Source organism: Paramisgurnus dabryanus, chromosome 7 (assembly GCF_030506205.2).
Source record: "Paramisgurnus dabryanus chromosome 7, PD_genome_1.1, whole genome shotgun sequence".
In the NCBI taxonomy this organism is placed as follows: domain Eukaryota; kingdom Metazoa; phylum Chordata; class Actinopteri; order Cypriniformes; family Cobitidae; genus Paramisgurnus; species Paramisgurnus dabryanus.
The window spans coordinates 9,703,170-9,730,265 of record NC_133343.1 but is presented as its reverse complement, the minus strand read 5'-3'; the positions used below and the strand labels follow the sequence as shown (position 1 = coordinate 9,730,265).

The 27,096-nt window shown below is 39.0% G+C and overlaps 1 protein-coding gene across 3 annotated transcripts; it reads left to right on the top strand.

The window, feature by feature from the left end:
- The first annotated feature begins 1,030 nt into the window (after positions 1 to 1,030).
- cacnb4b (calcium channel, voltage-dependent, beta 4b subunit) lies at positions 1,031 to 27,096 on the top strand. Of its 3 annotated transcripts, XM_065240090.2 has the most exons (14): positions 1,031 to 1,238; positions 2,794 to 2,877; positions 13,808 to 13,939; positions 14,185 to 14,307; positions 14,485 to 14,612; positions 19,382 to 19,431; positions 19,685 to 19,704; positions 19,871 to 19,951; positions 20,637 to 20,695; positions 20,790 to 20,899; positions 23,404 to 23,555; positions 23,729 to 23,824; positions 24,613 to 24,801; positions 24,989 to 27,096. In XM_065240090.2, exons 1-14 carry the CDS (start codon positions 1,176 to 1,178, stop codon positions 25,271 to 25,273), a joined length of 1,572 nt encoding a protein of 523 aa, XP_065096162.1. In that variant the 5' UTR covers positions 1,031 to 1,175; the 3' UTR covers positions 25,274 to 27,096. The 3 variants fall into 3 exon arrangements, with proteins under 3 accessions (XP_065096162.1, XP_073671469.1, XP_065096163.1); XM_073815368.1 differs by lacking the exon at positions 19,382 to 19,431 and having other exon boundaries at positions 1,033 to 1,238; positions 19,686 to 19,704; XM_065240091.2 differs by lacking the exons at positions 1,031 to 1,238; positions 2,794 to 2,877 and adding an exon at positions 7,202 to 7,693.

Below are 27,096 nucleotides of genomic sequence, written 5' to 3'. Positions count from 1 at the left end.
GTGTTGGAATGTCTGTTTTTGTTTTGGTCTGTGTGATCCTTCTCACTGCCAGTTTACCCAATAGTGTATTTCAACAGCCAGTTAGAAGTTGCTTAAATGAGACCACAATGTCCCATAAATGCAACCTCCGGTGGACCCAACCTCTGAAATGAGATGCAGATTGAGTTATAGAAATTTACATGGGCAGGTTTGTACACAAAACATTGCAAACGTAAAAATTGGCAGATAAACTTATGCTTGCCATCATCAGTTGGGCTTCCTGGGGCCTGTTTCAATAAGGAGGTTCAACCAACTCTGAGTTTCAACTTGAACTCTGAGTTGACTTACTCTGAGATAGGAAACTCTGAGTTTCCCTCATTTCAGGGTTAACAAACTCAGAGTTTTCACTTAACCACCTTTCTGAAACGGGCCCCTGTATGTGTCTGGCAACCCGATCTCCAAAATTTTGCATTTAGACTGCAGTACCAAGTTTAACCACTAGAAGTCAATGTTACATACAGCTTCTTTACAGCAACACAGTTTATTAAATTATAAAATTAATTAATAAAAGACAAATATGTAAAAAGGTGAAACAACTTTACAAATGTACAAGTTCAGTTATAGGGACTTGCTAAGTTGGTTTATAGATTGGCGGTTAATTGCGGTTATATTTATGGATGGAAAAAAAGTGAAAAATTACTTGAATAAGGATGTTCATATAAGAACATTTATGTTTTTGTGAGAAAATATGTGTGTTCGACTTGCCCATACTGATTGACGTGTTACCCATTGGTTACCTAATACTAAGCTTAACTTTATTTGCTTAATGAGGAAATGCAATTGTAGCCTAGGCTACTACGAAACGTTGTCCTACACCTCCAAACAATTTCAGTAGCCTACTTCTGTATTGTAAGCGATTATTTTCATTCAGGTGGGTCTTCCTTTTGTCCGAGCAACAACCAAAAAAATTGACTGACGTTTGGTGTGCGCTCACGAACGCGCAGCGCCGTCCTGCGCGCGCACCACACACGGAGTTTTTCATCTGAAGCGCTACAGCAGAGCGAATCTTCACAAGCGCGGGGAAACACGCACTCACATCACCGAAACTGGATCAAGCAGTCAGAAACCCTCCAAACTTCCAGTGGGCCGTGCCTGCAGGCCAGCAAACCCCGATCTGGACCGATGTGCTGGCCGAGATGTCTCGACACATTTACATCAGGAATAAGATCGGCGAAGGCATCCAAGCGCCTATATTCCAGGTGACGATACAATGGGTTTAATGGCCTATTCATTATAGAAAATAACTATACGATTTGTGTGTTAATATATATAGCTTACAAGAACTAAACAATATTATTAGATTGGTAAATGAAATACTATAGTTTGTAGTTTGTGTTTTTACTTATGGGATGCATTACACTGAAGTGCACTTTGTTAAATGTTACACTTTTTTCAGTGAGTTATTCATCTCTTACTTTTGGATTAAATTAGTATCTTCAAATAGTGAGGAAAGGTGGTTTAAAGGTCACAGCGATACCATAGAAGAAGAATGATTGGTTCCTCAAAGAACCTTCAAGTCAAACCTTTTAAAAGAACCATCACTTTCTTATGTGTTAATGGTGGAAAAAGTTACTTCAGACTAAAAAGAAAATATTACAGTAATATTCAAGTTTTTAATGAAACCATAGTGAATGACAAAGAACCTGTTAGGAACCCTGATTTTTAACAGTGTATACCTTTACTTATCGCTGTGTAGAACCTTTAAGCATCTTTATTTTTTAAAGTGTAGTTTTAAATAAAAGTGAGACGTTTACCAGCGTTGTTGTTTAAGGACATGTAGAATATTTTTGTTTTCAAAGGGAAATTCACCTGAAGCACCTGACTTAATGGAGAATATCCCTAATGCTGTGAAATCTGCGCAATGACCCACTTTTAGGTGGCCCTATTTAACAAACCTTAAAAGGCTCTATGTCTGTACCCAAGTAGTACTATAGAGCTCTAGAGACCACTGAAATAGAAACAAATCAGACCTGGCTAATTACCGAGTCCCTAAAGAAACAGTTTTTTGTCAGTTTTAACATACGCACACTTAATGTCTCTCCCTTTTTTTCTCGATGCCTCACTGCCTTGAATTGTCTCACTCTTGCTTTTTCAAAAACTTCTATTAGATTTTTTTTGGGGGGGCACGGAAAGCTTAATGTTACTAGTAAAAATGCCCGCTTAGACCTTTAATGTTAAATCTTTCAGTTTTAATGGTTTCTGGTAGCAACTCAACTGGTAGAGATTGGCAGCCAGCAACAATATCAAGGTCATAGGTTTAATTCCTTGGGAACACAATGGATAAGAAAGTACATTTTGAAATTCACTCTAAAATATAATGGGTTGCTTTTAACCCACGATGGGTAAATACTGGACAGAACACACCGCTGTGTTAAAATGTACCCAATGCTGGATTGTTTCAACTGCTGGGTTATTACAACCATATTACAACCCACCCTTGGTAATTTTTTAACTCAGCATTTTTTTAAATGTGTATATGTGTGCCAAATAGCCTATGTACTTGTGATACATTGCACAGAAAATTTAAATTGATTCAAGTACATAGCTTTTCGAATCAGTAATGCACTAGAATTTTTTTTTTTTTTTGAATGCCAGCATTTAGCTAACCACCGTGTTTCTACTACACTCTGTACAGTCAATTTGTCTATTATAAATTCTGTTTTTTTATTGCATGTATTATGTAGTATTAACAAATGAGGAGCAACCCATATCTGCAACAATTCATTCATGATTTCATCATTGCACCCTCTACAGGTGAACAGAGGAACATATTCACGGCGCAGTCGACTGAAGAGGTCTGATGGCAGCACCACCTCCACTAGTTTTATCCTGAGACAGGTAAAGACATTGTCTGTTTGAAGGCCTGCTTCTCAGAGGCAGGAATAATAATAAGAAAAATAAGGCTCTAAGGTTTGGTTTGGCTTAGTAAATATGTGATTTTTCAACAATTTTGTACCACACATCAAACACATTTATTAGTCAGTGTAGCAAATATGTTATGTGGTCTACATAAGGTTCTTATGGCCTCAGATAGGCTTGATGTGTTAAAATAATGTTCCTTATAGAATTTATCACTTTTCCAGATCCAACTGTGTAACAGTTATGATCTTAATTTATTAATTTAAATATACACTCTAAATACATATTATGTACTGTATACTATGGTAAGGCCTTCTGTATAGATGGTATGCATTTGACGTCACCTTCAGGGAAAGTGACTGCGGTTACGCCCACTGAGTGGCAAAAAGTGACAGCATTAGCATAACATGCACTGTAAAAAAATCAGTAGAAATTGCAGCTGGGTTGCCGGTAATTTACCGTAGATTTAAATTTATGTTATTTACTGGCAACATTTTGTTCAAAGTTAAATGAACATTTAACATTTACAAGTCTTTGTCTTTACAGAGTAAACTAAAAAAACAGCATCAAGCAAAACATTCTGGGAAACAAAATCTGAAGCAAAACCCAGAAAAAAGTTGATGATGATTTCTGGTTCCCAGAATGCTTAAATCTACGGTTAATTACCAGCAACCCAGCTGCAATTGCATTGTAATTTCTATAGGAATTTTTTACAGTGTGGAAAACGCGTCTAAAATGGGAAAAAAGTCGTTGTGTGATTGACTTTGCTGACAGATTCAACAAAAACTTCAAACTTTCAGACTGCAAAAAACACTCAGAGGAGAAGTAAATCAGTAGCAGTAGCTATATGTCAGCTATGTAAAATTTCGGGATAAAAAATCCTATAAAAATACACATAAATGAATACTCTTATTCTGTGTAATTGCAAAGTTTTGTCATTGAGCCTTCATTAAAAAAAAACATCAATTATGATGAGCCAAGTGTTCTACAAAGGTGGGATGGTTTAATGGTTTTAGGCAAGACAAACATATATGTCAGGAAAAGCAATGTCTGGCCATATGCCAATGTCCACAGACTGGTTGTTTGCCAAGTTGTTAGGGTCACTGTTAAAGAACAAGTTCGGTATTTTACACTTAAAGCCCTGTTTTCAGATTGTTTATGATGAAATAGAACGGTTTTGACTGAAATTTCGACATATGATGCTGGCCAGAGAATTTTTGGGTGTTTCTTGTATCACCTCCCACCTCTATAATGGCTTTGTAGGTGCACAGGAACAATCCTTCCTAAAATGCATTAAACTTTCGTTTACAAAGACGTGAAACTCACCGAGTGGTCAGGGGTGTTCACTGATATACTCACACAAAAATCACTGCAAAAGACGCATTCCAACAGGTTTTATCGTAGTTTTGTCCAACTCCATTGACTTGTATTAGATGTCCTGTGAGGTACGGTATGACTCCGCGCAGGGAACTTTGTTTGTATTCTTGCAGTTGGCAAAGGCGGATTATCCCACCAACTGGGCTGGAGTATTTATTATTCAAGCTCTAAGCGGAAGAATGTACGGGTGAGAGGCGTTTGGAAAAATAGGTCCACAAGTTTACAACGAATGCTAAAACAGCTGTTGGAAAGCATCTTTTGCAGCGATTTTTGTGTGAGCATATCAGTGAACACCCCTGACCACTCTGAGTTTCACGTCTTTGTAAACGAAAGTTTAATGCATTTTAGTAGGGATGCACCGATACTGGTATTGGGTATCGGCCTCGATACCACATTTTCTAAAGTACTCGTACTCGTTAAAAGTTCCCCGATACCTGGAATCGATACCACGGTCTGAGAAATGTCTATGTTTGAGCGGCGTGTAAGGGGTTAATGCCTCTTGTGTTGTCCAAAGGCAGAGTTTACAACAAACTGGAGAACTAGTCCTTTGTTTTTTTTGTTAAATTATATGACTAAAGCTGTTACCTGTAAATTTAAATCATGTTTTTTTATTAAGTACTCTGTATCGGTATCGGCAAGTACTGAAATGCAAGTACTCGTACTTGTACTCATATTCCAAAAAAGTGGTATTGGTGCATCCCTACATTTTAGGAAGGATTGTTCCAGTGCACCTATACACCCATTGTAGAGATGGGAGGTGAAAAACAAACACCTGAAAATTCTCGGGGCCGCCGCATATGTCGAAATTTCAGTCAAAACCGTTCTATTTCATCATAAACAATCTGAAAACAGGACTTTAAGTGTAAAATCCTGAACTTGTTCTTTAAGGCCATCTACATTCAATTTAAGCTGATAATAGTTCAGGATGAGCTCCGGCGTGGTCACGTGGAAAAGTGATGATGTTGCATACCCTCTATACACCAATACTTCCCAATCCGGGTCCTCAAGGACCCCTTTCCAAAACTAATTCAACTGATCAGCCAAAATGGTAAACATGTCTTCCTAACAAGCTGATAAGTTAAATCAGGTGTGTTAAATAAGGAGACATCTAAACTTTTTGGAAGAGGGTCCTCGAGGACCAGGATTGGGAAGCACTGCTATACACTATATATACGCTTTCAGCAGTAACAACATAAACATGCGGCTGTCGTGGTCCGCACGTAACTTCCGGTAAACTCCGCTAAGAATAAATACCAACAAAGTTCTTTAAAAATAGTTTATTTATATAACAAGCAAAAAAACAACACATAGATTACCTAGGAAACCAAAACATTTGTTATTTTCGACGAGGCATTTGTTCAAGAGATCAGTTTAGCAACTAGTCAGACCATTAAAAAAAACGAAACCGGAAGTAAAGTTCAGATCCAAACGTGTATCGCATCAGCGCACGTGCGTCCGATTAAACAGTCTATAGACAAAAGTATTGGGACCCCCCTTCTAATGAAGATGTTTGGGGCCACCCTAAACAGAGCACTGTTGTTTCACAGCAAAAGGTCCCCGGTTCAAGCCCTGGCTGGGTCAAGGGGTCTTTCTGTGTGGAGTTTGCATGTTCTCCCTGTGTTAGGGTTAAAGGGCGATTTATAGTCGTGCGTAGGTCCTACGGCGTAGCAGCGACGGCGTAGGTTCCGCGTCGGTTTTCATTTATACTTGTGCGTCGCCGTCCGCGTCGACGTGCAAACACACGCGAAACCGCTGGTTGGCAGTAATCACGCGTGTAACCACAGTAGCAGCAGAAGTCGTCACAGAAGAAGAAGCTAAGCAAGTTAACCCACAAACGAAGAAGAAATAGCAACTTGTTGTGTATAATTTGAGAAGACCAGCAATGATGAAAGTAAATAAACAGCGACTTATGTTTCAGTTTGAGTTAAATCACTCCTCAACATGGCTCATCTTTGTTTTCACCGTCTCAACCGGAAATACCTATGACGCAGTTTTTTTACCTGACGGGAGGGGTTCTGGTGGACCAATCACAGCGCTTACGGTCCGCGTAGAGCCGACGCGCTGTTAGAAATTTTGTGAGGTGCGCGTCAGGCTACGCAGAGCTACGCACAGGCTACGGATAGCCTACGCCGTAGCTACGCCGTAGGACCTACGCACGACTATAAATCGCCCTTTACTTTGGGTACTTCAGTATATGGTTTCCTTCCGCAGTCCAAAAACTAAACGCACACTAGGAGAAGGGCAAATTGACATCTCCAATTCAACTAAACTGCATTTTGAACCTGACTGAATGCTGAAATGGTGTTAAGAATATATAAACATGTTTATCTATTCCATTTATACCTATCAAAACAAATATTAATGCTATACCATACAATACCATTTTAAAGAATTTTATTTCCATCTATGTTCTTGTAGCTCAATTGGCAGTGCATTGCATTAACAGATCAAATTTTGTGGGTTTGATTTCCTGGGAAAACACAAATGTGCTAAAAAGGTATGCATTGCAAGTCGAATCCAATAAAATTAATATGAATGTAATATAATATCTAAAGTATACAGAATTTATAAAGCATATTTTTATATAATCATATTAAATAGATATAATATTTTCCTTAAAAATCAAATTAAGAAACAAACATCATTTACAAATAAAAGAGAAGATTATGAATAAGGACTGTACATCCGCATTAAATAACAGAATGAACGAATGTTAAAAAAGGCAGAGAGAGTCTCTCTCTCTCTCTCTCTCTCTCCCTCGCTCTTTCATCAACACTCACAGTCAAGGAGAACACACGTCAGCATCTGCCCTGACTGGAAGGCTGCTCGGCCAATCAGCATACGGCTGGTCAACTATGTCATCAGGCTGAGATTGAGGAAGGGTTCTCTCTCCCCCTCTCTCTCTCTCTCTCTCTCTCTCTCTCTCTCTCTCACTCACTCACTCTCACTCTCTCTCTCTCTGATGCGGGGAGCCGTGCCGCGTATGTGCGTGTGAGCGTGTGTGCTGAGAGATGATGAAACGTCCGCGTCAGTGAGCCGTTGGGAAGCTTCTCCCTGCCTAAGGATGTGAGAGAATTGGAGGCTGAACGAGGGATCCACTCCATCCTGCAGGCCGAGCCGTCTGCACAGGCCTGCTTTCCCTCTCTTTCTCTCTCTCTCTCTATCCTCTCTTTCTCGTGAGGCATCTCTCACCCTTTTTTCCATCCTTGTTCTTCCTCTGTGGAGCAAGGGGATCGTCATCCCCCATCGATTAGTTTTTTTTTGTGGTGGTGGTGGTGGCCGCCTCCTCCCCCTCTCTCTACATCTTCACCACCTTCTCCTCTCTCATTTTTCTCTATTCTTCAAGAAGACCTCTTTGGAATAGCAAACCTCCATGTATGACAATTTGTACCTGCATGGATTTGAAGACTCGGAGGCGGTGAGTTATTTTTCTCTCGATTGGAATTGACTACGGCTATATATAGTGTTTTCCCACTGGCTATAGGCGTGCGTGCGTGAGCGCGCTTGTGTGTGTGCTGAACACTGGCTCAGCTGTGCTGCACATACACGGCCTGTGAGATTCAGTGTACCATGATTTTCTAAGATGCAGCCCACCGATCTCCGTGGGTGTACTATAGGGAGATGTTCGTCAGAGGGTTGTTGGTGTTTCTGTATGTCTTTCTAATAGCACACGTTTCCCATGAGCATTCATTTATGTTACATACAGCACATTTTAGATATGCTACCTTAAAAAAAAAATGAAGAACCGGTGTGTCTTTCATTCATTCTTCAATTGGAGTTTGCTCTCAAGAGAAACACATTACGTGACTATATTCCTCTGTAGGGCCTACCAGATGTTTTCTTAAGGTGGAAGTTATTTAATGTGTTATCATATGGACTGTAGGATTGTTAAAGGGGCAGGGTAATTTTTTTTGCTGATGTGTAGAATGTAATGAGTCACATGGCTTTGGTTCTCCACATGAATGCCTAAAAATGAATTCAAGCCAACAGTCTGGTAAAGCCATCAGAGATTGTGTGTGTATATGTTATAGACCCATAAAACCTATACTCCAGTTTTCATCAGCGGTGTTTATTTTTCACTCTTCAGTACTTATGGACTCCATTGATTAAATATACAGACAGGATAAACAATGTGAAGTGCAATGATTATATCCATGTGTTAGTGTTTTGTGTATGAACTATGAATATTATCTATGCGTAGCATTTATGTAAACTTACATAATAGGCTACAAATTGATGAAAATAATATTTAACAAGGCTTCTTCCTGTTTAAAGTCACACCACAGAAAAATGTTATATTAACCACCCTGCCAAATTTGAATGTTACAAAATGCCAAGTTTGGGAAATATTGGAAAAACAGGCAGGATTTTCCAATCCTGGAAAATCTGCTTCCAATTGCTGGGAGAGTGTCCGCTGTCGGCGCTGAAACCACGCCCACTTACGAGAGCTGCCGTGTCTCTCACCTTTTAAATACCGCTACAACCCGAATGGATGCTCACAATTGTGTTAGAGGCGGGGCCATGCTCAGTGGCTCTAGTGCATCATCGAGCCATCGTTTTAGCTCCTCCCAAATAATCCTGAACACAAATGTGGTATAACGGTATAACTCCACAATTTAGTACTACATAGTATAGGTCTTCCCACGTTCACTTAGACCCAAAAACGCGAGTTTGGGTCTTAAAGTTTCATGTGTGGCTCGGACACGGGTCGGGTATAATATTAGCGGTAATTTAAATGAATGCGTTTTTGCCGAACGGACCCGAAAAGACCCAAACTATCTAGTGCGTGTGCATTGAGTCGTGCCTCCTCTGTTTACCAAAAGCCCTTGCGGCATCATGTGGCTGGCGGTAGGTAAATTTCTATTGAGACAGACCTGTCAATCAATTTTAAATGCACATTTTAGCAGTCACCCTGGTGTTGTTGTCAGATAACAAGGGAAAATAAATGTAGCAGTAGGCCAAATTGGTTGCGAGGTCGTCGGCGTTTCTTTCCGTCTGACTGGTGCGTGCGGGGCTGCCATTTATATTATCGTCCAGTCGGTTCACAAAAATTGCCACTGGGTCGGGTTGGACTGAGTCAGGTCTTCCTTTAATATATATATATGCATGTTGGGTTGTGGAAAAAGGAGATTTGGGTCATTTCGCATCGGGTACATTTCTTTAGATCCGAGAAGACCTCTACTACATAGTTCACAGTCTTTTTAATGTGTTATAGCGATACATAATGTATTTTGAAACAATTTGCTAAAATGACTTTGCACAGACTTTAACTTTTATGATTGAATGACCAATAGCATTAAAATGCACACACTGTAGTATAAACAAGCTATCAGATTCATCTATCTGATTTTACATATTCAGCATCACCCTAGTTTTCTAGTACATACATTTCACCATATGCATACATTGTATTCATACACAAAACACTAACACATAGGTAAAATCATTGAACGTCACACTGTTTATCCTGTCTGTATCTTTAAACAATGGAGTCCTTTTGTAAAAAAAAATTATTGAATAATTCCATAGTTGCTTTTCACTAAAGGGCTCGTTATAGTTGTGCGTAGGTCCTATGGCGTAGCCGCGATGGCGTAGGATCTGCGTTGGTTTTCATTTATACTTTTGCGCCGTCGTCCGCGTCGACGTGCAAACACATGCGCAGACCGCTGGTAGACAGTAACCACGCGTGTAACCACAGTAGTAGCGCGAACGTCAAAGAAGAAGAAGCTTAGCGAGTTAACCCACAAACGAAGAAGAAACAGCAACTTGTTGTGTATAATTTGAGAAGACCAGCAATGATGGAAGTAAATAAACAACGACTTTTGATGCAGTTGGAGTTAAATCACTCCTCAACTTGGCTCATCTTTGTTTTCAATGTCACAAACGGAAATACGGTTAGGGTACCTGACGGGAGGGGTTCTGGTGGACCAATCACAGCGCTTGCGGTCCGCGTAGATCTGACGCGCTGTTAAGATTTTTGCGAGGTGCATGTCAGGCTATGCAGAGCTACGCACAGGCTACGGATAGCCTACGCCATAGCTACGGCGTAGAACTTACGCACGACTAAATCGGGCTTAAGAAATGATGGAAAAGCCGCTAAACACAACTTCCATCAAAAATGAGATAATGGTCGGTGCCAATAGCCCTATGGTTAGTGTGTCGACATATAACACCGGTGTGCTTTTCGAATCCTGTCTCTGTGGTCCTTTGCCGATCCCGCTCCCCTATCTCCACCCATCGCTTTCCTGTCAACTCTTTACTACAATTCTATCCAAATAAAGGCTTAAAAGGCCTTTAAAAAAATGTGATAATGATATTAACTGAATGTTTTTGGCACATAATATACGTTCATCAAATACTTTCACTTTAAATCCACCTAATCCCAGCCTCAGGCCATTCAGAAATACCTATTGTTGGCAGAATCTGCTAAATGCCACGTCTATTTTTCAGCAAAGTCCTCTAAGTGCACGTAAAAGAGTTAGATGAATGATGGCGTGCGCAACCACCATGCATTACATTCAAACTTGGTTTCCTTCTGAGTGCTTGGACCTGAATACAACCCAAATGTGGCAGACACATGCATCACAGCGCCCCCTAATATTTCAATTTCTTCATTCTTACCTTATGAATTCTGACTTTTATCATTTGCAATGTTTCTAGTTGGATCTTTATTAATTTTGCAACTCTTTACTATGATTAACTGTAAATTTGAATTTATTTAAAGCTTGACTTATTTGGATTTATATCTTTCCGTTCAGATTAATCTGACAAAGTCACTTTCCTGTAAAAAAAAACATGAACGTTATCTCATCGAAATTGAGGATGAAAGCCATTCATTAGAATTTTTGCTTTTTTGCTCCGAATCATCACTTCCGCGCTGTAAGATAAGCAAACTTGTGCATTTTTTGTTTCCCGAATCAGGCGTTTTGTGATTGGACTCACCGGCCTCAATTGGGTCCCTGCTGAAGTAAGCTCGTATGAAGCGACTGCCTTCAGGGAGCAAGTGTTTCGCCGTAGGCAGCGCGCTGAGATTTTTTAGCCGACTATGAGCCTTTTTTTGCTCTCTCTCTGCCTTCCTCTCTAATGCGATATTGACCCGATCATTCTTTTCACTGACTTGAGCTAATGTTGTTTCCAAATTGGATCAAAAGAAAACAGCTAGCTTCACTCCACTTCACTTCGGCCTGTATCTCTCATTAAATAGAGGACTATGTAGCTTGATGGTGGGACCTTCTTTATTATCTTATAGGAAATGCGTGTGAAAAGCATCAGTGGTATATTTGTTTTATTGCCTGTTAAGAGCTTATAGGAATCATGGAACCATCTGAAGACTTTTTCGAGATTTCAGGTGACAATGTTCAGATTATGTATTGCGAAGTTTTTCATGGTCCGGATAAGGATAAAGTAAAGGTATGTGTGTTTAAAGGGAAATGTATTTATATGCAGAATGTGTGGTGTTTGAAAAAATGCTTTGCTGAGATCTGTCGAGCTTTACAGGACATCTTTGGGGCAGCATTTGTACACCAAATAAAGATTTTATAGCAAGTTAGAAATGGGTTGTGTTGAAATAATTTAATATTTTGTTTTACTGTAATTATTGATACAGTATATTTATAGTTTCTGTTTCAAACATAACAGCTTTCTTTCCAGCTAAAGATTTGAGGATATGAAGTTCTAGATGTGGTTTTTAGAAGTTGCAGTATTGTGTAATATAACACTTTTTGTAACATTTTACATTGCAGTGTCCATGTTACATATAATAAAGTGCAATAACAAAATGTACACAACAAAAATACATATAAAGTGATAAATTAACTAGTGTACTTTCAAAGTGCAGATATTATTATATAGAAAAACGTACCATAGACTGTGAAAAAGCTGAGCTTACCTAACATCACAGGTGTTGTTTTCTGTTTGCTTAAGGAGCATGTATCTTTATGGGCTGACAGCTCTATATAGCAGTGGAGGTACAGGTGGGGCTTTTGCAGACCTGTGTTTGCATAAGTCTGAATTTGCAAATGTGAAAATCAAAGGCATAATGAAAATCCAGAAGAGCGGACCTTATGTAAGGGATAATGTAGAGGCAGCCGGTAGTTATCGGGAAATAAGAATATTATAAATAACGTTGCATTTTTGTACCTTTTTGTAACACTAAAAGGGTAGTCACCCAATTATGAAAATTCTGTCATTATTTACTCACCATAAAGTTTTTACAAACCTGTAAATGTATTTGTTTTGCTGAACACAAAGGAAGATATTTGTAATCAAGTATGAAACAGGAGCACTATTGGAAAGAAAAATACTATGGAAGTCAATGGTGCTCAAAAATGGTTTGGTTGCAAACGTTGGTTAAAATATCTTCCTTTGTGTTCAGCAGAACAATGAAATGTATATCGGGTTGTAATAACTTAAGGGCGAGTTAATGGTGACAGAATTTTCATTTTTGGGTGAACTATCCCTTTAAGATTTTTTTCACAATGTCCACCAATGAACGTGAGAACTTCTTGTATCCAGTTTTGCTTTTTCAAACAAAAAAAACTTCATTTCAAAAATGAAAATTCTGTCATCATTTACTCACTCTCATGTTGTTACAAACCCATATAAATGTGTTTGTTCTGATGAACACAAAGGGAGATATTTTGAGAAACGTTTGTAACCAAACCATTCGTGGACCCCATGTACTTCCATAGTATTCTTTTTTCCAACTATGGAAGTCAATAGGGTCCACAAACGGTTTGGTAACAGACATTCCTCAAAATATCTTCTTTCATGTTTATCAGAACAAAGAAATTTATACGGGTTTGTAACAACATGAGAGTGAGTAAATGATGACAGAATTTTCATTTTTGGGTGAATTATCCCTTTAATTTTAGACAATTTTTTTAAATGATACCAAAGTTGTTTTTTCTTTCATTTACTCTGAAGTGTATTCACCCATTTAATCAGGTTATTTTTCTATTGCTGACATAACTTATACTTAACGTTAATGGCATGTTATGACTGGCTAACTTCCATGTAATAGCATTGGGAAAAGTCAATAGGACCCCAAACGGAAGCGGTTTGTAATGCCTAAATATTATTGCGTTGCCAATTATCATGTTTAAGTTACCATATAGGGAATCTTGGGGTGACATGATGATACATTTTTGGTTTGACAGCATGCTAACTGTGGGCTAAAACAATAAAGTGAAAGAAAACCCTTACTTAGATAATAGGGTCATTTTAACCCAGCAGTTGGATTTGCCCATATTTGACCCAGTCGTGGGTTAAAACAACCCAACATTTTTTGGAGTGCAGCATTTTTAATGATGGGAAAGCAGTGGGATCCTGCATAGTTTATGTGATTCATCAGAGCGGTCCAAGTTGCTAAATGCAAAATATGCATGATATTCAAGTCATAACCATAAAAAAATCTGAACGGTTTTTGCATTTTTGATGCAGTGTCCTGATTGGTTTGAGGTGGGGTCCTTGCATTGTGACATCACTGCATGTACTGCATGTATGTAATGTGGTATGTGCTGTGTTTTGGCAGGGCTCAGCTGATTCCTACACTAGCAGGCCGTCTGACTCAGATGTGTCGTTGGAGGAGGAGAGGCCGGAGGGGGGCAGTCAGGGCCGGCAGGAGCGAGAACAGCAGGCTGCACAGCAGCTGGAGAGGGCAAAGGTCACACTTGCTACATATTAATATTAATGAAGTATAATGGAGTGTCATGTATGGCATTCTTCATGCGATGACATTACAGTTGTGTACCTGCTTATATTAACCACATTTGATTGAAAAATAATCAGTATAAAAAATATAAATTGCAAAATGCCTTTGTAAGTTTGATATCTATTAGAAACACATCAAACAATAGTCAATTCTGACTAAAAATTTTGTCATTCCATCTTAAAAACATCGAATTCCAGGCCAAAGCGGTGGCTTTTGCTGTGAAGACGAATGTGAGTTACTGTGGCGCTCTGGATGAAGATGTGCCTGTGCCGGGAACCGCCATCTCATTCGACGCAAAAGACTTCCTGCACATCAAAGAGGTACAGGGGCCCGGGCCCATTAATGACAGCATTGCTACTGTGGAAAGATTCACTGTAATCTTTAAATATAGAGATCCCATGCCAAAAAATTCATTACTGAAGATGCTTTCACAAACACTTGCAAGAAGTTTTTCCAGGCTTTCATTTCGTTTGTCCTTTTCTTTGCTCCGCATGCAGAAGTTTAATAATGACTGGTGGATTGGTAGGCTGGTGAAAGAAGGCTGTGAGATTGGTTTTATCCCCAGCCCCCTGAAGCTGGAGCACATCAGAGCGCAGCTGGAACAGAAGAAAAGCCGTGTGCAAGGGTAAGCTGAGAGAGAACCTTGCTAGCCAGTTGATGGAGCATTTGATTTTCCATGACCTAATGGTCCAGAATATTCATAACAACAAAAGCCCTGTTCGATGATCAAACTAACCTTGAAATTAAATCCAAGTTTCCAAATTTTACACCTCTGCATATTTTTATCCTATACATTTAGTCTTTTTTGTGTTACACAATCTATGATTTGAGTCATTTATAAAAAAAAAGGTACTTTGGGTGCTTTTCCCAATCTACAGAAAACCAAATGCTCTAAAGTTCATTATAGACTATTTTGATATAGACTTTTATAGCAGGGGTTTTCAAATTGGGCTCCAGGGACTCCCAGGGGTCCTCCAAAAGGTTCCAAGGGATCCCCAGAAAATTTTAAAAGAAGAAAAACAAAGCATAAGTTGTGAAAAGTCTATGGGTGCATCCCAATTCAGGATCCTTTTAAGGCTGCGGACTTTGAAGGCAAGGCTCGATATTTGAAGGGAACGAAACAAACTGAAATGAGACAGTCTAGCCTACAGGGGGAGTTGCGTCACTTGCTGTTCCGAACTTTATTGAAGCAATAATATAAATTCACATCACTAAAACATAATTTATAAAAGTAAAACAGGGGCATTTAAAGCAACACTATGTAGTTTTTTTACCTTTAAATAATGTCTCTAAAATTATTTCAGTGATAGAACAACTTTTAACTGGACAAATTGTACTATTGCTGCAACCTGAGCAGCCTCCTAGCTGCTACAAGCACACTCTGAAAGTGGCGGTGGAGGGTAGGAAACACAGCCATGCCCCTCCCCCTTCCTGCAGAAGAGTGTCTGATACCAGGCACTGTTGCGCTTTTCAACCACATGGGGGAGCTGTAAGTCATTTTTACATGGAAACTACATAGTGTTGCTTTAATTTGCAAAATATACACTTACTACTAACTTCAGTTTTGAATGTTTATTTCAAAATACCCAAACGTCACGGGGCGCACATTGAATCTGTGAAGGATACATCTATGGATCCTTGGTTTCAGGGGGGAAAAAGGCCACATTTGGAGGCTTGTATGTGAAGGAGCCTTCAAATTAGGACAGCCTTTGTTGTGGCTCGAAGAAGTATTTTGCCTTCAAATACGGCCTTTGAGTCGCAGCCCCTGAAATTGGATGCACCCTAAAGTTTGTAAACAATTTGCTGTCTTTATAATATCACAATTACTATTTATCTAATACAGTTTAATGAGTTTACATTTTTTTAACAAGTTTAAATGATTCTTTATAAAATAAATATTTATTTATTCATTCATTTATATATATATATATATATAAACTAAAGGTTAAAGGGGGGGTTTAATGGTATTTCAAGCATTCTGACTTATTAACACAGTTATAGAGTTGTTTCCTCATGCTAAATGTAGGCAAAGTGTCAAAAATGCAGTTGGGCGTGTTTCAGAGTATTTCTGTGCCGAATGCACTTCGCCAGGGTTCGTACAAGTTTCGGCTAATTTTTTTCGATTACGGTTCTAACTGACGTTTCAGGGGTTTTCGATACGTATCACTTCTTTATATGGGCTTCCGCCGGAAAACTTCCCCTGGAAAACCCCGCCCAGCCGTCAGTCAGCGGGAGACGCTAGAGCTTGCTAACAGCTTATCACGCCACTCAGCTTTGTTTAATTTCAAAAGTCAACAATGGCACAACAAGAAGTGTGTTTTTGGATGTAAGGAGAAGACATCCAGCCTTATGGAAACAATGGATATAGTTTATTATCCGGATTAGCAGCGGAGTTTTGCGTGTGTGTGTTTGATGCGGTGGATTTTCATGACGAGTTACACGCGGTAAGTAAGACTTCTGTATTATGTTGGAAATAGGCGCGTGTATATTATATAAATGACACGAACATGTAGTGAATCATAAGTTAAAACAGTGTTGTATAGTGTTGCATGACTCGTACTCGCTCCTCCCGTGTTATAACTCCTCCTTCTTCATTTTTTCGTACGTTATCGGAAAGATTCGGTAAAGCTAATCTTTCTTTTATAAATCTGATTAAACTAAAGACTCTTCAGAGATATAAAGGATGTCATACTACTCCATAGGTACTCCAGATTAATATCAGAAATGCAGAAACAGCGTGTGTTACGTGAGCTTTAAATATTATGTGGAGGTCCCTGCTATCAAAAAGTTTGAAAACCCCTGGACTATAGTATATAGCATATTGGAATAGAAACATAATGCAAAAAATGTATAGAATGTTCCTGCAATGTTCTTGTAACTCGACTGGTCGAGCATGGCGCTAGCAACGCCTAGGTTTTGTCTTCAGATTCCAGGGAATGCATGACTGATTTCGTGTATAACTTGAAGGTTACTTTTGATAAAGTTGTCTGTTAAATGTATATGAAGTTAGATATTAAAAAAGTCACTGCATGTTTGATTTTCTAGGACATGCCAGGGTTTTGAAACGTCCACAAATATTAAAAAAAGGGTGTTGGATTTTTAAAAGAAATGGCCAATTAAAGATAGTTGTGTTTATTAAAAGTGGGAACACATTGCACCGCTTTTCATTTATAGAAGTTCAAAGAATACTCAGAATAAACTCTGTGGATGTGGTGGATCTGCATTTTAGTTTTAAATAATGTCTAAATGTTGCTTTTTCTCTGATTACCTGTTTCTACTTCACATTGTTTAACAGCATTGCTGTCTTTGCCAAACATATTATTATTCGAATTTGACCCCAGATTGCAAGTTTTTCACAATACACTGTTCTTTCATTGTGTTTTAGCTACTGTACTGTACTTAGAGTATGTCCAAGATGCCCTATTTGGGTGGCAGCAAAAACGCGCTGTTTTCGTGTCTGTACCTTTAAATGCAAATGACCTACAGCTTCTCACTCCCTTGCCAAAAGAGACAGTAAGTGCTTTCAGTTAAAATAGATCTGATTCGTGTGAACACAGTCTTAGACAATAGTATCTCACTATTGAGATATGGCGGACAGCGTACAACTCGCTGAGGGCAGAAACTAGGGCAATGCAGGACTGTCAGTCAGTGGTTGTGGGCGGGACTTTATCAGTGTGATGAAGTGAATCATAACAGAATGTCTAATTTGTTTTTAATGAGGATTAAAAAAGGAGTGGCTGGATTTTTTATTGTAGTGTGGTTGTGTTCACACACTGCCAACACACATATATGTCCAAACACCTTTTAAAAATGGTAGGACAAGTGGGCAGTGCTCCGACATGTGGCGCAGATGTAATTTCTTCACATACTTCTGGGAAATGCTCATGCCTGCTGCCTTATAGACAATAACTTGTTTCCCTTGTTACAAATTTGTGCACCCTGGTTATCACATTGAACAATTTTTGTACAACACATGTATGGGGATTTGTTTTAAGGCTCTCAACTGGTGGGCCATGACCCAAAAGTGAGTTGTAGGTCAGTTCTTATGTAAATAATAACAATGCATGCTAAACTTTGAACAAAACTAGAAAAAACCCAGACAATAAGTTTTACATTTTGTGGTTTACTATTCAATGTAATTTACTTTTAAATAAATAAAAAAAATCCAAGTAAAATAAGTGTTCTTAAACAAAACAAGTCTAGTAGTATTGCATTAGATCAGTGGTTCTCAAACTTTTTCCGCGTGCGGCCCCCCTTGTATACGGTGCACTTCTTCGCGGCCCCCCCCCCAAAGAAAATTTATGACAAAAACTGTTCTAATATTAAACATTTTAATTAAACAAAACATATTAAGTTATACAAAGTATTGGTTGGTTAAGTGTTGGTTAATAGCCTTATTTTTTTTAAGGTTTAATTACACAGAATTCATGTTAAATGAATGTCATTTATAAAATGACATAAAACTGGGGCCCCCTGGCACCATCTTGTGGCCCCCAGTTTGAGAACCACTGCATTAGATGGTCTCTAGATGAAACAGCCAGGCAAGATGTCCAGTTTCTGATTAACATGTTTACTTAAGATTAGGAACAATCCCAAAACACTTTACACGGCACCGATTTCAACTGTAAACGGGAAAGTTTAATGCGGTTTGGCTCTTCGATTACACGACGATGGCAGACATTTGATAACAGTTTTTTTTAAAGTGCACATTTTTGATAATGACTCCTTGTCAGGTCAGTTCAAACGAATCTGCCGAAACCGTGACGTCATGCGCACGTGTTAATTCAGTCTACAGGCATGCGCGAGTATAACCAGAACAAAAAATGGTGGCCTACAGATGCTGAGTTTATTAACACTTCTACAACAAAGTATACACAATTTTGGCCCAAAATGCTTGACACTTTCGCCATCTTGATTGTCCGTATTAGAATGCATATGTGCGCAGGCTTACAAGGTAACATCGCCATCTACTGGCCTGGCATACGCAATAACAGTGGATTTAGTCTTTTTATGCGGATTCGTGTAAACGCAGATCTTTGTTGTCTGTACATGAATGACTTTTTTATAAACTTTTCCAATTTTCACTACATCGTCGAATTGTTTGACGTTTAATTTGGTTAGATGACACTCGCTTGCAGTTTGAAATTGGATGACTGGCCCTCAAACCCAGGTGACTATCAATACCCACATGCAAACTCAATTCTAGGTACATGGATATTGACATCCAGGCAGTGTGGGTTTAAACAGGTTTTGTGCATTAGCATAAGAACTTAGATTATAAGGCATGCAGTTATAGATGTAGAGATATAGAGAGTAGTCTACGTATTGGTACGTTTGGACATATGGACGAATAATGCATTGTTTCTGTTTCTGTTTGTCTGCTCATTTCAATAGTAAGTCCAGTGGAAGCTCCTCCTCCAGTTTAGGGGATGTGATGTCATCAGGTGAGCCAATGATCTGATGGGGTGGGGCATTGTGAAATGGGGGTGGGGTTACAGGAATCTCCCCGAAAAAAGGCAATTCGTCAGTGGACGATTTTACTTCAACACTGTCCTGCGTAAGGCTAAAGATCAAACGAGCAGCTTCTTGTGAGCATGGGACAGTGAATCATAAACGGCTTTAAATTTGCTTTCACACATTTGCGAAATGCAACGACCCTTTATTTTGACATTTCCTTCTTTCCTTCTCTTTGTACAGGCAAGCAGAAACAGAAAGTGGTAAGTATGTCCAGACGATGGAAGAACCTTCAGTCATTCTTGTCCGATTCCAGAAATAATTCATTTTTTATCACTCCTCTCCTAAACAAAGAACTTTATGTCTAAATGACATTGATACATTTTTGTTATGGCTTGCTTAAGTATTGACCCATGATCTCTTGTGCAGACTGAGCATGTCGCTCCCTATGATGTTGTGCCTTCCATGAGGCCCGTGATTCTGGTTGGTCCTTCTTTAAAGGGATATGAGGTGGGTTTGAGAGAATGAATCTAACCAGTTCCTAGTGAAAAAAGAAAAAAAAAGGTGTATCATGCTTAACCTCAGGTTTGTGTTATAAACATGAAATTCATCAAAAGATGATGATGAGAACAGAAAATTCTTGTGTCAAGGCCATGGAGCTGACTTTCTGACTGGCTGCATATGCGCGTGTGCGCATTTTGGGTTATTGATACCAGAATAATATCATATCTATTCCAGTCTCTCCATCTCTTCACACAGAGAAAACAAAAACATACTCCTCCTCTCCACCGCTCTGTTACCACGGCAACAACCTTCCGGGGTCCGGGAGACGTCAGTGCTAGAAAGTAGAGCAGGGTTTGAAATTAGAAAGAGACAAAAAAGGAAGAAAAGAACAGGAACAGTGATGGAGAGAGGAAATCAGAGTGAGACGGAAAGGAGGCGTGCGTGAGACAGAAAGGAGGCAATGGGACAAAAAGCAACCCCTTGATTTATAAAGCCAAACTGGATGCAGATTTTGGTGTATAAATCACAATGTGGTTTGTTTTATTGAGTTCTAGCAAGTTTATGACTTCAAGTAGTTAAAACCAAATTGAATCAATATGTCCTCCATTATCCGAATATGACGTTAACCACATTGTGGAACTTTCAGCCCAATGTACACAACAGCTAAAACACATCAAATTTCTTTTTACAGGTAACCGATATGATGCAGAAAGCCCTTTTTGACTTCCTAAAACACCGGTTTGATGGCAGGTGAGTGCCATAAGGGGGTCATTTCATATCTTATCTTCAAACCATAGAAGACCTCTTTAAAACTATAGACAAATGTTTTTTTTATTTGTCATAGGATAACAATCACACGTGTGACGGCAGACATCTCGCTGGCAAAGAGATCAGTGCTTAACAACCCCAGCAAGAGAGCTATTATTGAGCGCTCCAATACAAGATCCAGTCTTGGTAAGACGCAGAGACAACAAAAGCACATCTGACATTTTATTAAAGGAATATAAATTGTTATTAAAGGAATATTCGGGGTTAAATTTGATTTGATCAAATGCTTATTCACAGTGCTGTACGCTCACCCCTTTGACTTCAGTCGTGTGCATTACTATACACAGATTTTATATTTAGGCCAGGGGCGTTGCTAGACATAAAGCTCTACTGGGGCACGGGCCCCCCATTTTTTTTTTTTACTTTTTCTTGAAAGCCTGCGGTGTGCAAGATACAATTTCCTTTGCTTAACCCACTATTCCAACATTGCAACAAGTACTGGGAAAGACAAACATTTATTTAAAAATATTTAAGTATCATCTTCATATATACATATATAGAACATAATTAACATGTTTAAAGGCATAAAACGTTTGGAAATAATGGCTGGAGAGAAAAAAATGTTATGCACATTTGCATTTTACATAACAATGATTAACAACTTCTTTTTTATTTTAAGAATATTTTCATTTTATGACTACTAAAAAATCTATCTTAGTTACTGCTAACTGATTATGTAATGACCTAGAGCTAGTGAACTAAATATTAATTTCATATCTGAAAATACAGAACAGTATAACACAGTTTTTGTATGTGAACAATGCAATTTTATAGACTATTGACAGAGGTTTTCCTGAAATTTTCCCTCTAATGTTTAAGCCCTGACAGGGTAAGATGTTATGTGTCTTTACTCCCTTAAATTCATCATCTCTCATTTTTCCTTCCCTTTTCCTGCTTTGCACAAAACATTTCTGATGTCCATCACATGCGTCAATGAGATTTTCATTATTATTTAGAAACTTACTTTAGTCTCGCCATATTTTCATAAACCAACTCTATCGCGTGTACTTTGTATGCGGCTGCGCACGGCAAAACAGTCGCGTGCACGCCTCAATTCATGTCCGCGTCCGCGCACCCATTTATGTCCGTGCGCGGACGCGGACATGAATTGAGGCGTGCACGCGTCAGTGCGACTGTTGCGTTGCTTTTTCAAATGTGAATTGGGTAACTACATTGCATATATATCCGTTTTGCCGCGATTGTCTTTGTAAAGGAATAAACTAGTTAACTGCTAAAATGTAAACTTGAGATTTACACAGGGGCACAAAAGATTTACACTGGGGCACGTGCCCCAGTAAAAGGGGTCTAGCGACGCCCCTGATTTAGGCCTTTAGCAGACACTTTTTATCTTTTATCTTTTTATCGATTTGTTTTAGGGAATCAATAATATGAGAAGTGCTATACAAAGTTACTTTCAACTCACAAGGGTTTATCACATGAAAGATGAGTCAAAATAATTGTCTGTGGTAAACAATAGCATGATACAACGAGTGTCTATAGTGAACTATTCCTTTAAAGGAAAACTACACAGTTTTTCAATATTTTACTATGTTCTTACCTAAACTTAGATGAAATAATAAATCTCTGTCTTTTTTCAATGAGTGCAGTTCATCTTTGTACAGCGCGTCGTGAATGTGTTTGCATTTAGCCTAGCCACATTCATTCATTAGGATCCAAACAGGGATGAATTTAGAAGTAACCAAACACTTCCATGTTTTCCCTATTTAAAGACTTTTACATGAGTAGTTACATGAGTAAGTATAGTGGCACAAAATAAAATGTGGCGAGGTCGAAGTGTTGCAAACTGCTCTTCCGCCATAACAATATAGTTCTCATTTTTTATCCGCTTCAAAAATCGCCACGTTTTATTTTGTGCCACCATACTTACTCGTGTAACTACTCATGTAAAAGTCCTTAAATAGGGAAAACATGGAAGTGTTTGGTTGCTTCTAAATTCATCCCTGTTTGGATCCTAATGAATGAATGGGGCTAGGCTAAATGCTAACACATTCATGACGCGCTGTGCAAATATGAACTGTCGCAGTAAAAAAAGATAGGGATGCATTATTTAGTCTAAGTTGAGGTAAGAACATAGTAAAATATTGATAAAACTGTGTAGTTTTCCTTTAATTTATAGCATTTATTTAAACTGGCATACTGCTATACAAAAGGCAGTTGGTCTTTTAACTTAACTCATTTCCCACTAAAAATATACAAATATATCAAATGAAAGAACAGACCCTCTGCTTTCAACAAAAAAAAAAAACAATACACAAACAAAACTGGAAAAAAATATTTCATTCTATCTATTTTTCTCTACTTATAAACTCTTAAATATGGGTATTTTTCTTTAAAAATAAAAATTTGTTTAGCAAAAGCTGTAATGATTGCATTTTTGTGAAGGAATTTTGTTAGAGATCAGATTCAGAACGATTATCAAAACATACACAGAGTTTAAAAATAATAAATAATTTTTTTGCTTCAGTTTTTTATAAATCGGGGAAGTTTAGTGGATAATCGTGGTTTAAAATTCACATGAACACGTTTTTTATGCAGATGTTTTCTCTTAATTGACGAGATAACTCGTCAATGGCGGGGAAAGAGTTAACTAACATCTTTTATTTGTGCAGCTGAGGTACAGAGCGAGATTGAGCGCATATTTGAACTCGCTCGCTCGCTCCAGCTGGTCGTGCTGGATGCAGACACCATCAACCATCCGGCACAGCTGATGAAGACTTCACTAGCACCCATCATCGTCCATGTCAAAGTGTCCTCTCCAAAGGTACCAACATTTAGTTACACAGTTATTTATTCAAGAAAGACGAATTAAATCTTAAAGCTAACGATGGTTAAAAATGTACAATTATGCACTATCCCTTTAACTTCAAAGGTAAATGGAAATTAAGGCTTTCTAATGATCTCTCCAGGTGTTTAACAAACTCTTCTGTACCTCAGGTCCTCCAGAGGCTCATCAAGTCCAGAGGAAAGTCGCAGAGTAAACATCTCAATGTACAGCTCGTAGCAGCAGATAAACTAGCACAGTGTCCTCCGGTGCGTCATCTCTCAAACCCCCGCACACACGCACGCACACAAGGAAAGATCTTAAAGAAACAGTACACCAAAAAATGACAATACTCTCACACATATACTCATCTTCATGTATGAACCTGTATGACGTTTTTTTCATGGAACACAAAATATTTTTTCAATGGCCTCTGTCCAAAGTCCTTATAGGGGGTCACCGCACTAGGCAGCCGTGTTTGCAACGACCCCGGGCAAGTCCTATATACTTTCTAAAAAGGATAGTTCACCCAAAAATTCTGTCATTTACTCACCCTCATGTTGTAACAAACCGGTATACATTTCCTTTGTGTCATTTGAGGTCGTTTCAGCTACTGGGCATGCGCACAGGTTGGCAAGCAGGCAGGACTTCCATTGCCAGAAGGACCATATTGAGCATTGCATTGTCCTATTCATAGTAACAGCAGTGCTCAATCTTGTTATATCCGATATCTTTGCTCAGTCCGCATTTATAGTCATTATATTAAAAAACAGCAGCATCAACGTTCTTTAAAATGACCAATAATCCCCTTTGTTGCAAAGTACTGTAGGTTTACATGGACAATTGATTTGTTTTGGTGTATGCAAGCTTAACAACAGAAAACAAGGCACATTACAAAAAATTAACAATATCATGTGGGTGAATAATATATATATATATATTTTTTTTTTTTTTTGCAAAACGATCTATTTATTACAAAAATAATTTTAAATGTTTCATGTTTCAATACTTTAATTCTTTTAATACCTATGCATGTGTATGTGTTTCTCTTTACCAGGAGATGTTTGACATCATCCTGGATGAGAATCAGTTGGAAGACGCATGTGAACACCTGGCTGAGTATCTTGAGGCTTACTGGAAAGCCACCCATACCTCCAGCAGCACCCCGCTCAACCCTCTGCTGGGCCGAAACCTCGGCCCCGCTGCCCTTGCCCCGTACACTACATCTGCCATCTCCGGCTTGCAGGTGAGCAAACACACAGACAACACACGCGTAGATGAGCTCATCCTTCTTATCAGCAGTTATTGTCACTCTGTACATATTTGCCAAGATGTCTGTTTGAGTTTATTTTGCTAATTAGCACAAACAGATAAATCATTTATTTGAATGCGTACAGTGCTGGCTCTTACCTTATTTCATGCTTGTGCATAAGAATCAGCAGGGTCAAAAAACAAGGCACGCCAACCACACCGGAGACCACTCGACCCCCAACGAACGGCGTAACCTGATGACCACAGACGAGAACTACCACAACGAACGAGCGCACAAAGGACGAAACAGGGGTTCGTCTGGATCGCAGCATGGAAGCGGCGGTCGAGACCACCACTACATGGAAGAGCAGCAGGGCTACCAGGACCCATACCAGGACACCTATAAGCCCCATCGCAACCGCAGTTCCCCAGGCAGCTACAGCCAGGACTCACGACACCGGCTCTGAGCGATCCTGCCCCGTTTTGTCCTCCAAGCCTGAGCCACTGAGCCACCAAGCCGAAATGGCTTCTGTCCTGAATTGTATACATCTTCCATTGTTTTTTTTTTTTCTCATTTTGTTAAGATCTCTTCTTGAGCTACAGAGCAGAAACTATTAACCCCTCCTTAACCCTTCGTCATCCGACCAAAGCCTGTATTTTCATCTGCTTAAAGTTTCCGCCTTGGGATAAAGAGACCTGGTAACATGCGGACGGGTAGAGCAGAAACAGGACTGTTGTTATGCTTTCAAATGATATTATGCTTGTTGACTTTTGTTTGTCTATTCCGTTGCAAAGATTTATTTCAGCTGAACCGAGCAACCTTTTACCTTCCAAATGTAATGGATCAATTGGAACGGAGCTAGCAATGGCAGAGAATCTTCAGGAACGAGGAGCTCTGTTAGTCTTTGTTATGTCATTATTGCCAGCATGTTACCTGACCGCATGCTTCCCCATCATTAGTGGAGACGACAGGTTGATTTCGGGATCGTTGCCCGTAAGTGGCTGACTAACTGGAATATTTCAATAATGTAACATAAACCTACTGCCAGCTGTATTTTGTTACAAAGATAAAATCCTTAATCTCACGATTTTCCAAAGCCTCTAGATGTAAAAAGCAGGACTCGTAGATTCAGCCACATAAAACAAAAAGTCAGTTCATCTGTGGAGTTCAGCATGATGCTAACATTCTCGAAAGCAGTGCATCCTTGCCATCGACTCATTTGCTATCGGCCATTATTTTCTAGTTAGGAAGAGAGCTGCATAACATAGGAATGCTGAACAAAAGTGTTGCTGTGATCTAGTCCTTAGTAGCGTTAGCAAGCATCAACTTTTTACAATCGATTTTCATAATTCATCACTAAACTGATGGCACTTCGATACTAGATCCATCTTTTCTTAAGGGTGCTTGGTGTCTATAAAAAATAACAATTATTTTCTTTAGCACTAAATGTAAACGAGTCACATTCAGTCCAATTTTGTAGAATCGAATGGAACCCTGTGCTCCGCCCTGCCAACTGGAGCAGCTGCTGTCCAGTCGAATTCGGCAGAGAGACCGCACGGAGACGGCGGCTGGCCACATCTCAATGCTACCCAATTCACCTGTAAACCAGCATTTTTGGCTCGTATGGTTTTTTCAATGTGAAAGGGAATGGCAGAGGACATGCATCCTTATCAAACGGAAGCAGTTCAGACACATAGAGACCCAAGGCCCTGGCAAACCATGGATTTCCTCGCCTGCATATCTTCGCCTTATCGGTTTATGCTAGTTTGTGTATTTTCGAAAAGAAAAATATTTTGAAGAAAAATAAACTCGGAAAAACAAGGACCGCAAGGAGTTCAAACGAGTACATTCTGTATGCATTTGTCTATGAGCATGCTTCTCTGTTAATGTAATATTGAGGATGATTGAACATGAGGATTTTGGCAGTTGATGCCCATTTGACTCATTGGAAGATTCATCTCGGAATTTGCCGCCTGAGACAATCAGATGGAAGTCCTCTGTAAAACCGGATCGTTCATTCCTTCCATCATCCCGCTCCCTACTCCAGTTTCTCAGCAGCTTCATCTGAGCTCCAGATAACAAACATTCTGATGTGTCTATTTTTCCTTTTTTTGTGAGAGTTGAAAAATAAAGATGGAAATGCAAATTGCATGCATATCATTTTAATTTATAGCAAATTTGAAAGAAAAAATGTTTTATGGAATATAAATTGTGTAAAAGGCAAATCTAGCAGTATTTAAGTTCTTTTACAAAAAAGAAAAGAAGAAAAAATAAATGGTCATTTTGAAA